Genomic DNA, 11,121 nt, shown 5'->3' on the forward strand with positions numbered 1-11,121 from the left:
TCTGCCCTTTAAATGACCAAGCCCATTGTTTAGGAAACCTGAAGAAACAGTATTTTAGCAGCAGCTGAATACTAGTTAATTCAGTTAAGTGAATGGAGACAGTTAAGCCAAAGGGGGCATAATTTGGTCATTTAGACCTGGAAAGCCCGATTTAGGGCGCCAAACTATACATGGACCATTAGGCCAGGAAAAAGCAATTTTTCTTAGCCACTTGAGATCCTTACAATTGGAGGTACCCATGCCTGAGTCTGGGAATCTCTGCATGCAGAAATGTCTGCTCTAACATTGAGCTGTACCACCTCACCCCATGCTTTTTAGCCGATATCCTTCCTCTTATTCAAACACTGTACAATACCTTTCAGGCGGAACGCATCCACATTTATACTGGGCTGTGAGGCAGAGGATCTTTGTAGCAGGAAAACCTGGCAGATCCCCATCTGTGCCCCTTGTTGAATGGACCTACTGTGTTATCAGCGGAAAGTAAGGAAAGAAGAACAGAGAGGGAGAGTATAGCCAAGTGTCTGAGGAATTGGATTGGGACCCATGAAAGTGCACTCAAATAACCTGTTGATCTTCACAGTACAACATATTTATTTTGGTTTTGCTATACTGTACTTCTTTACTGTACTTGACTTAAGATGTTCAACATAAGGGTAGCAGAGTAACTGAGGGTCCCTAAAGGAAGCCATAGGTACACAGGATCATGTGTAGTGAATAGAATGATTGCCTAGGTTGGAATCCCTGCTTTGCCAGGGAAGCTCACTGGGGGAGTGGAATTGGTAGAACTACCCTTCAAATATCTTGCAGTACTTTGAAAACCCCATTAGGGCCGCTGTAAGCTGGTTCTGACTTGAAGGCACATCACAACAAAGGAAACCACAGGCTTGACTTTAGAAGAGCCGAGTAGGGCTGCCGAGGACAGGACATTTTGGAAATCACGTCGTCGCAGAGTTGCCCTAAGTCTAACGTGACTTGACAGCATGTAAGAATTTAGGCAAATGGAGCAAGTAGAGTGTGGTGGAGAGAATGTTCTGCCAGGACACAGGAGATCTGTCTGCTTAGCTGTGAGAACTCAGAAATGGTAAGGGCTGCCATAAATCAAAAGTGACTTGACAGAATAACAATTGATGTGAGCCACTCCACTTCATCATACCTATTTTGACCTTAAGAGGTAGTACCTCTAAACCAGTGGTTGGTTCCTAACCTTTTCGAGTCACAACCATCTTTCATAATAGCTAAGTAAAATGTGGAAAAAAAACCCTGCCACATTTGTATAAAAGGACATTTTTAATTGGGTAAAGCCATCTCTTCTCAGAAAGTAGAGGCTTCTTTCCCCCACGAAGGGCTCGTTTCTCATACATACACAGTAACTAATATCCGGCTCCAAAAGGTTAAGGATGAATACTTAACAAGCGCTACCACATATATAAGGCAACCTGCGACACCTTCCTAGAAAACTCTTTGCTGTCCACTTGGGGATCATGATCCCCATGTTGGGAAACACTGTTCTGAAAAGGGCATGTTTTATCCAAACCAGCCTCACAGCTTCTTCAGCCAAAAGGTTCTTCCTCCTGCACTTCTTTTCCACTTACTTTACCTGGAATTTAAATTATTATTCACTGGTAACTCCCAATTCAAGCAACCCTGAACATCCTGTAATAAATCTATCTTCCAAATGTTCCTTTTTCTTTAGTTGCCTTTGTTAAGGTCTATGATGCTACATCACACGGTAAAACTGAAAACACATAGCATCAAACAATGTGCATTCTTCAAGTCATTTTTTTTGTTTAGCATCACATTTCTTAATGGAGTTGCTTCAGTATTTATATTTGATGGATCAGCTGGGACTACTATCACACAAGAAAAATTAGAACAGATGCCTTGGAGCAACTCTCTTAAAATGAAAGCAGAACAAGAAATATGACAAGAGAAAAAAATGACTCATTTAAAACAAGATGTTGGAAAAAAGTATGATGGTTATCACAAACCACCAAAAAGACCACATGCATGTGTTCTAGAGCAAATCAAGCCTGAACAATCACTAAAAGGCAAAATGACTAGATAGGCTGCCCTACTTCAGAAATATCAGTATGAAAAAATCCACTGGAAAAGATATTAATACTGAGAAAACTGGAAAGCAGTAGGAAAAGATGAAGACCAAACATGAAATGCATCAAGGAAATCACAACTTTTAAGTTTCTAGGACTTTAGCAGAGCTGTTCATGACACGAATTTTGGAGGGGTTTTTTTTTAATTAATATGGACATTGCAAGTCAGGAGCGCTTTAAAAAGCACGGAAGAAATGTCTATATGGGAAGGGTTTTTTTTAACATTAAGTCCCGCCAGCGCCAATTCCACCTCTAAGGTGGGATCTCAACGGCTGACAATATTGTCTGAACATATTTCTCAAAGCGTCCTCTGTATCCAATATGAAAATAAGGATTAAACTTGTCCTGATCAGCAGAGCGACATTTTAAAAATGTTTTATTAAATCTTTATATACTCCTTATATGCACTTGTATGCTTAACAGGCACACGCTGTATTCCCGCCAGATGTAACGCATAAGCGTGAAATATCCAGCGTGAAAGGCCGGGATTTCTCCGCCGCGCTTCCAAAACCAGGTCGCGTTTCCGACCGGGTCACGCCCACCTCCCGCGAACAAGTCCCGTTGCCACCCTCCGCTGACCTATAGGGAATGGGGCGGTGCTAACGGTTCATTTCCGGTTGTGGCGCCGGAAGTTCTGGTCTCCGTTGGAAACGAGGCCTAGGAAGGTTCGTGAGGCCAGGTAGGGGAAAGGGATTGAATCAATGGGGGAGCCTTTGGCCTCTTGATCTCGAAGCGAAGTTTATTTCGGGACCTAGTCCCCGAGAAGGGCCGAAGCGGCGGCAATGGCTGCTGCACGAAGGGAAGGGAAGGGAAGAGGGTAGCCCTCGCTTACTGTTCGCGTGGTCTCCATTTCAAGCCACGCTGGGACATTTCGTTCCTACAGAACCAAGAGAAAGGCTTGTGGGAGTGTTTACTCCTACTCTTCTCTCTGGTCCGTCTAACTCGCTCGCTTTTTGTATTGCTGATCTCTCCCTTTACAGCTGCCAACTCTTTTATTCCCCCCCCCCCGCCATCAGTTTGTTAGCAAAAGGATGCGGATACCCGGGCCTATTCGGCAGTGATGGGGTCCCGGTTTCTCCCTTTTTTGGTTGTTCAGCTGGCAGGAGTAGAGATGTAATTTCCGAATATTTCCTTTTTCCTCACTTTTTTTTCCCTGGGGGGGAAAATGAAATTTTCAAATGTTTATATCTCTAGAGAAAACTTAAATAAAGTTTCAGACCTCTTTCATTAAGGTCTTCATGTCATATAATTTGAATACCATGGCATAGACACATTACTTGTCATTGTAAAGTAACATATTCCACACTCCATGTTTTTTCGATTTTTCCAGAAGCGCCCCCCCAATGGCTTTGGAAGCACACACACACATACCAATTTTCTGGGTTTTTTTCCTGGAAAAATTGGCAGGACGTAGTTTGCATTATATGTATTAGGAACAGAGCTCCCCCCCCCCCCCCCGATTATCTATATAGAAGCTGGGGTTAAATAAGATTTGTGGATGTTTCTGTGTTTAAGTCCTTTTGTGGTAGGGACATGGGCAGATGAAACCTCGTTTGTGGGGCATAAAAAACAATGGTAACCCCATTGGATGATAAGAGGAAAAGGCCACAGTTGGGCAGTCCTTTGGGGACCAACCAAAGCATCTCAGAATAGTGGAAAAGGTTGAGTTCTAGATCAAAGTTGATGGTAGAAAAAGAGGCAAACAAAAGTGTAATAGCAAATCAGTCAAGGTACTATAGCCATGAGGTTTGCATTAAAGATGAAACTAATATGTTAATTTGCTTTAAATTATATACTTCATTGGCTTCTGCTATGTGCTTATGGGATCCTCTTAGGGTGAGGAAGCTGACTGGCCTCTGTTTCTGGAATCACAGTTAGATACAGTATTTTAGTTGAGGCTGAAAGAAGAAATAGAAACATAAGTCTTAATATTGAGAAAGCTACAGATTAAATTGAGATTCTGAATAATCCTTTTAAAAAAACCTGAAGTGAAATATTGGTAGTATTAAGAGTGGGTGAAAAAGCAGTAAAATCTTAGAGTTGAAGTCTAGACTGTTGTGGGCTTTCGGTAGAGGCATGACTCGATAAAAACTCCTGCTCTTAGACATGTAAACATGCTGGTCATGTTCTGCTTTTGGTTTAAACTAAGACAACAGACACCCACCAATTAGCCCATTAAGCTCCCTTTCCTACTGAGCAACGAAGCACCACTCCTTCACTGTTAGCCTCTGCTCCCTCAATTGAAGGACCTACCTTATTGCAGATCTGGCCGCTCTAAGCCCTCTGGTGCTAGATTGCAGAATGGAAAGGGTTTGCAAAGATTTGTATCTCTTTATCAGCAAGTATGGGTAACTCTTGTCTTTATTTTCCTGCAGGCAAGGATGGGGCGTAGGAAATCAAAACGGAAGCCTCCACCCAAAAAGAAGATGACAGGGACACTTGAGACACAGTTTACTTGCCCCTTCTGTAACCATGAAAAATCCTGTGATGTTAAAATGTAAGTTGTATACGCACGTGGAAGAATAGAAATTCTCTGATCGATGGCAAATTGAATCTGCTTAATATGTTATGAGACCCAGTGTCACAGATAGTGTTAGGCTCAGTCCCAGCTGACAGGTTCAAATCCCTGCTCAGACATTGAAAGTCATTGATGATGTGTGTGTGTGGGGGGGGGGGTAGTGATCACTTGCTAAATGTCTCACATACCTTGAAAACCTTTTTAGGATCACCATAAGTCTGAAGTTATGTGGTAGTACAGAACAATAATAACAGGTTGCAGCAGTTGGAAACTCAGATTCTTAAAACAGACAATTGCAAAAAATGGAAATGCAGGAGAATATATGTGATTTTCTAGCTGGGGTAATAAAGGAACTGAGGGTGAAGGGAGTAGTGGTGGTCCAACTTTTGAAGAGGTTTCATGTGTTCATCTTCTTCCAATCTGTGCATTTGGAGTTATTGTATCTTATTCTCCTCAAGCATAGCACACTAGATCTAAAGTAAAATGGCCAGAATTTCTTCAGTTTGAAAGACAACCTCCAGAAATATCCTCTGTGTCCTTTATTGTGTGGTTTCCTATTACTTCTACATATAGTGAAAGGAGAAGAAATAAACTGTCCTTTTCCCATCCTCAGGGAAGATTTATGGAGGTTAACTCTTCTCTTCAACCCAATTGAATTTTAGCTGAAATGAATATCATTATCATCATTTTAGAACTGCAGAGCTGGGAGGGATCCTATGGATCATTAAATCCAGTCCCTGTCAAGGAGGCAAAGTGGGGGATCAAACTCCCAGCCTCTGTCTCCACAGCCAGACGCCTAAACCATATGTACTTACTGCTCTTTTTAAAATGGTTTTTAAAGGATGTGGGGGGTTTTAAATTGAAAATTAGTAGCAATAGAACTGTGTGAATATAGGGAATACAGCAAATACAAAAGGAGGGTATGATGCAGAAATATATACAGGGAAAAATTGCAGCCACAGTATTACAAGATCAAGGTAGTTCACTTTTTCACAGGTTCATGTGTGGCGCAGGAGGGAGATACGCAATTTTGCCAGACTTAATATGCTAAATACATATCCTAACTGCTATTTTGAGTCAGGTCCCTGTTTACTCTTCTGATTTCTAGTTTCTCAGATGCGCAAGGAGATTGGAAGTGTTTGCATCTATAAAATGGTATCTTTATTCCAGGGATAGAGCTCGGAATACTGGAGTGATATCATGTACTGTGTGTCTGGAAGAATTTCAAACCCCAATAACATGTATCCTTTGGTATTTTATTCCATAAAAGTATTCGCAGTAAGTAATTCTTGATCCACCCCACCTGGATGAAAGAAAAATGTGATTGCAGTGAAGGAAGAAGAATAAAGATTCCTGGATTGTAAACGTTTTATCTGATTTGTACCAGAGCAAAAAGTGGGGAATGACAGGGATCCAGAAAGTTTAGTTGTTGTGAGACAACCCCCAGCAACCAAGATGCAGTTGCTCTGCCCACTGGTTGGATTCCCTTATTTACCTCAAAAAATTGTTAAAATACGTTAGTCTTATCTTTGTAAAACACAGTGATCAAAATCCTGTTGGTGTAAAGTATATCATGGAGCCAAATGATGTCATCATCTGGTGCAGGTAGTATTTAATTTAAATGAGTTGAAAGACTCCTGCCTCCCTGTTTCAAGTTCTGAGGCTTTCTAGGGGCCCCTTTTGCCATGGATAAGCTTTTCAGAGCTTGGGGGTGGATAGCCTTTAATTCAAGGCCGGATCACTGCCACTGGTCCCAATTCTGGCAGCTGCAATCCGGTGGTAATTTTTACTATTAAAGGCTCCCTTGCCCATAGGCTTCCCCAGAGCAGAAGGGAATATGAAGGAGCCTTGGAAGCTGAAATGGACAGATAGAAGGCTTTCAGACCATTTAAATTAAATCATAGAATGATAGAATAATGGACTTGGAAGTAGTCTGTAAGGCTATTGCGTCCAAGCCCTTGCCCAAGGCAGGAATCCAAATTGAGTTTATCTGACAGGTGGTTGTCTAATTTTCTCTTGAATGCGTGCAGTGTTGGACTGCTCACCACCTCCCAAGCTAATTGGTCCCATTGTCATACTGCTCTTAACAGTAAAGGTGTTTTTTTCCTGATATTCAGCCAAAATCTGGCTTCTTGCAAATTGGTCCCATTATTACACGTTCTGCATTCAGGGATGATTGAGAACAGATCCCATTCCTTCCTCTTTCAAATATTTGAAAAGAGCATTACAGTGGTGCCTCGCTTGACGACGTTAATCCATTCCAGCGAAATCGCTGTAGAGCGAAATCATTGTCAAGTGAAAGTAAAAAGCCCATTAGAATGCATTAGAAACTGGTTAATGCGTTCTAAAGGGTGAAATACCTCATCGTAAAGCAAAGATCCTCCATAGGGCGGCCATTTTCTGCTCCCTGTAGAGCGAAGAATCTGTCCCTAACACTGTGAGGAGCCATTTTGGAAACCCGACGATCAGCTGTTTTGATCGTTGTTAAGCAAAAAATCGGTTCCCGAAGCAGGGAACCAATCATCGTAAAGCGGATTTTCCCCATAGACACGTCGCTTTGCGATCGCAATAGCAATCGCAAAAACCTCGTCGTATAGTGGATTCGTTGTACAATGAGGTATTCATCAAGCGGGGCACCACTGTATATCAACCACCTCACTCTTGTTTTCTCAAGGCTAAACATGCCCAGTTTTTTCAGTCTTTTCTCATAGATCTTGGTTTCCAGTCCCCTTATCATCCTTGTCTTCTTTTGAATTTATTCCACTTTTCTGCATCCTTCTTAAGGTGGTATACTGTATCTAGAACTGGACACAGTGTTCAAGATGAGGCCTGACCAGTGTCAAATAGAGGGGAACTAACACTTCGCAGGATTTGGAGAGTGCATAGGAGTTGCAGCCTAAAATAGTGTTCGCCTCTTTTGCAGCCATATCACACTGTTGGTTCTTATTCAGCTTATAATTTACAAAAATTCCAAAATCTTTCTTTCATATAGTATTATGTACCCCCCCATCCTGTAACCATGTGTTTGTGTTTTTTTCTTGGGTGTAAAACTTTGCACTTATCTCGGTTAGGTTTCATTCTGTTGTTTTTAGCCCATTGCTCAAGCCTATCAAGATCCTTTTAAATTTTGTTTCTCCCTTCCAGGGTGCTAATTATTCCACCCAATTTTGTTTCATGTGCAAATTGGATAAACATTCTGTGCGCCCCCTCATCCAAGTCATTAATAAAAATGTTGAAAAGCACTAGGTCCAGATCTGAGCCTTGTGTACCCCACTTGTTTCTTCCTCCCAGTTTGAGAAGGAGTCTTTGATAATTACTCTGGATACAATTCTGTAACCACCTGTGTACCCACCCTTACATTTGTGCTATCCAGCCCATAGCTAGTTAGCTTGATAATCAGAATATTATGGTGCACTTTCTTCAAAAGGGTTGTCAAGCGATGTGAGTCTACAGCATTCCCATTGTCTACCAGGGAGGTTACCTGAGCAAAAAGTGAGATGATATTAGGAAGGCAGGATTTGTTCCTGACAAATCTGTGTTGGCTTCTAGTTACTGCTGCATCGTTTTCAAGGTGCTTGCAGAGTGATTGCTTTATAATCTGCTCCAGAATTTTTCCTGGGATTGATGTCAGGCTTATCAGTCTGTAGTTCCCTGGTTCTTTCTTTTTGTCCTTTTTGAAAATCAGGACAACGTTAGCCCTTCTTCAATCAACTGGCATTTCACTTTAGTGCCTCCCTTGGCTGCTGCTGCTTGAGAGGTCTACGTACTCTTTATCTTCTCTTATAGCCTGAAGTATGGCCACACTGCTCCAGTTTCCTCACTTTTTCTTCTAACAGAGCTACAAGTTCACATTTGCTGCATGTGTATGCTGTGTTATTCTCAGGAATGAAGAAAAACAATGCACACACTTTGCAGGTCATCATCACTGCAGGTGTCTCTTTTCTTCAGAATCCCTGTTACTTTTTTACTTTTATCTGTTTGTTATTGAGTGCCCTTTGTATTGTCTGCCTTGAAGCATGGGAAAGTCCACTAATATATAGCTAAATCCAGAAACCAAAAATTTTCGTAGACACCTCCATCAAACTCCTGTTTGCTCTCCCTGTTTGCTGGGCCTGTTTGCTCATTCCTTGGGGCCTGTCTCAGTTTTATTCTTCTGCTATGCTCTATTAGGAGTTAGCAAACAGAAAACATTACTAGCTCTGTAGTGACAGGATATTGCCCAGAGAATGGTCTGAACTGAAATACTTGTTCGGAGAAAGAACATAGGTATGAAGGATTATAGAGATACAACAATGGGATGTATTGGTGGTGGCATACATTAAATTAAATATGTTTTTGTGCAGTAGGTTCTCTTCCTTGACTTTTGATCCTAAAGATCTTTCAGAACCAGTGGATGTTTACAGCGATTGGATAGATGCTTGTGAGGCAGCCAATCAGTAGCAGCAACTGAAGAGGAACTTGCCAGGAAATAACAACATTTCTGAACTTGGGCTGGGCTGGATTGAATTGGATGGGGGTTGTCTGTTATGTCTTGCATTGCTTACAGAATGTGCTGAAGTTACAACTGGGGTGGCTGGGAAATTGTGGTTCTTATTGTCTCCCCCATCCAATAATCCTGTCCTTTTGTGTGAATATTGTTGGATTGTACCTCTAAAACTATCATTTGAACCTCTAAGAAAGAGAAAGGCAAGCACTTTTATAAAGAGCCTGGCCATTGGACATCTTAGTGTCAATGACTGTTTTGATCACAGTCCTATCAAGGATCCCTCAGTTTATAGAATGGGCTTCAATGAAAGCATCTTTGTATCTTGATAACTGCTGGTATTACTTGGGAGTGCTATGCTCCTTGTGTCCAAGGTTAAACTGCCCTGTTTAACTAGCAACCCTACACAGGTGATAAGAAATAATTTACTTCTGGTTTCATGACATAGTATTTTAGCATCTGGTTGAGTACTAGACTGGAGCACTACAGTAACTTCCTTTGATAGGCTGTTTGCCATTAGAAAGGATCGTAGTGGGTTCTGTTTGTATTTCCACACTTCCAGGAGAATGTCTTACAGCTCATTTCCTGCCAACAGTTATTTTTCTGTGCCCGTTTGTGCATTGGACTCTTCTCCATTTTCTTGATACTTGGCAAGCAGAACTCTTTTCCACAAATTAGTTTGGAGAAACCTGAGTTTGCCTCTGCATAAAAACCATGGATCCACCAATACGGTGCAAAAAAATTCTCAACAGTTTGATTTTACAATTTCAGATAGAAACTTTATAACCTTTGAAGGAAGTGTAGTTTTAATTTACTTATTTGAAAGTCGACTTAGTTGCCAATAATATGAAATTTCTGAGATTCGATCCTCTGCACAACTGAGTGAAGGATGTTGACAATTCTAATACAGCACAAAACTTTCATTCAGGCTTCGTGCCTGGCTGAGAAGTTGTGTCATCTTCTGACAAATAGGTGGTGGATAATGTGCACATGTGGAATTGAACAATATGTTGTTCTAGATCCCTGCCTTCTCCCCTTTCATTTTGCTTTCGAATCCTCTTCACTGTATTTTTAGATGTGTCGTGAGCATGCAGTGTGCTTGCTAGAACTGTTCACTCAATTGCGCGTTTGACTCCTTTTCTCTTACTTACTTTCTGGTGGTCTGATAATAGGTCCTTCCAGACAACTTCCACACATGTAATTGGCCACAGAGGGGCAAGCAGCGGGAGAGCTACACTTCAGAGCAAGGGGTTGGGTGGGAGTTTCCTTCTGAATCTGGTTATCAGGAATGGGGAAGCATTTGGCCCCTTCCCTGTTTGGCAGCGAGGAGGCCTTTTAAGATCTGAACCAAAAGGAATTCCATGTTCTTTTTGTGATTTATGTGCATGTCCTTATATGTAAATAATATCTGTGATAACAGAAACTCACCTCTTGATTTTATGTATTTGAGGAGCTTCTGAGGTAATTAACATGCCTTTTAAATAAATACTATATTAGAAAAGTAGCCTTTCATTGTCTTGTGTTTCTGCTGGTGTGACATGACGTCACAGAAAGTTTATGGTTGGTTTGAAGTCTCTGCAGCTGTTTGTGATTCCTAACTGCTTTGGTGGTTGCAGTTTCACTTAATGGGCTTATATTTGGGGTAGAGCTTATATTTTGAGCATCCTGAAAAATCGTTCTAGGGCTTATTTTCAAGTTAGGTCTTATTTTTGGGGAAACGGTAGTTTCTGAGTTCTTACTACTTTGGGGGGAAATTTTCTTTGTAATGGCTTCCATTTTGGCTGGTTTGCACTGCTCTTTCATTTTGTATACTTTCTGTGTTAATACTGCTATTGTCCATTGTTTTTGTGTTAGCTCATTTTTAAGTGCATGTTTTTGTCTGGGTAGTCTTTTTTTAACGTGGAGATTCTTATCATTGCATGATTGAGTTGGAAGGGGCCTATAAACCAGTTGTGTCCACCACCACCCTGCTCAATGCAGGAAACAGGTTTTCATTAATCTGTTATGTAGTA

The 11,121-nt window shown here is 41.3% G+C and overlaps 1 protein-coding gene across 3 annotated transcripts; it reads left to right on the plus strand.

Moving 5' to 3' along the window:
* The first annotated feature begins 2,692 nt into the window (after positions 1-2,692).
* Positions 2,693-10,613, plus strand: ELOF1 (elongation factor 1). 3 transcript variants are annotated; one of them, XM_020791691.3, is made up of 4 exons: positions 2,693-2,787; positions 4,484-4,605; positions 5,797-5,867; positions 9,002-10,613. In XM_020791691.3, the coding sequence occupies exons 2-4, from the start codon at positions 4,490-4,492 to the stop codon at positions 9,064-9,066; spliced, it is 252 nt and encodes an 83-aa protein (XP_020647350.1). In that variant the 5' UTR covers positions 2,693-2,787; positions 4,484-4,489; the 3' UTR covers positions 9,067-10,613. The 3 variants fall into 3 exon arrangements, with proteins under 3 accessions (XP_020647350.1, XP_078242764.1, XP_072847692.1); XM_078386638.1 differs by having other exon boundaries at positions 2,693-2,773; XM_072991591.2 differs by lacking the exon at positions 2,693-2,787 and adding an exon at positions 3,018-3,039.
* The last annotated feature ends 508 nt before the right edge of the window (positions 10,614-11,121 follow it).

The sequence above is a fragment of the Pogona vitticeps genome, chromosome 2 (assembly GCF_051106095.1).
Source record: "Pogona vitticeps strain Pit_001003342236 chromosome 2, PviZW2.1, whole genome shotgun sequence".
Classification (NCBI taxonomy): Eukaryota; Metazoa; Chordata; class Lepidosauria; order Squamata; family Agamidae; genus Pogona; species Pogona vitticeps.

Excerpts from the sequence above, each read along its gene's own strand:
- ELOF1 (XM_020791691.3), top strand. The coding sequence starts at position 4,490 with ATGGGGCGTAGGAAATCAAAACGGAAGCCTCCACCCAAAAAGAAGATG. Across the intron at positions 4,606-5,796 it reads AAATCCTGTGATGTTAAAAT|GGATAGAGCTCGGAATACTG; the intron begins GTAAGTTGTATA and ends TCTTTATTCCAG. Across the intron at positions 5,868-9,001 it reads ATTTCAAACCCCAATAACAT|ATCTTTCAGAACCAGTGGAT; the intron begins GTATCCTTTGGT and ends TTGATCCTAAAG.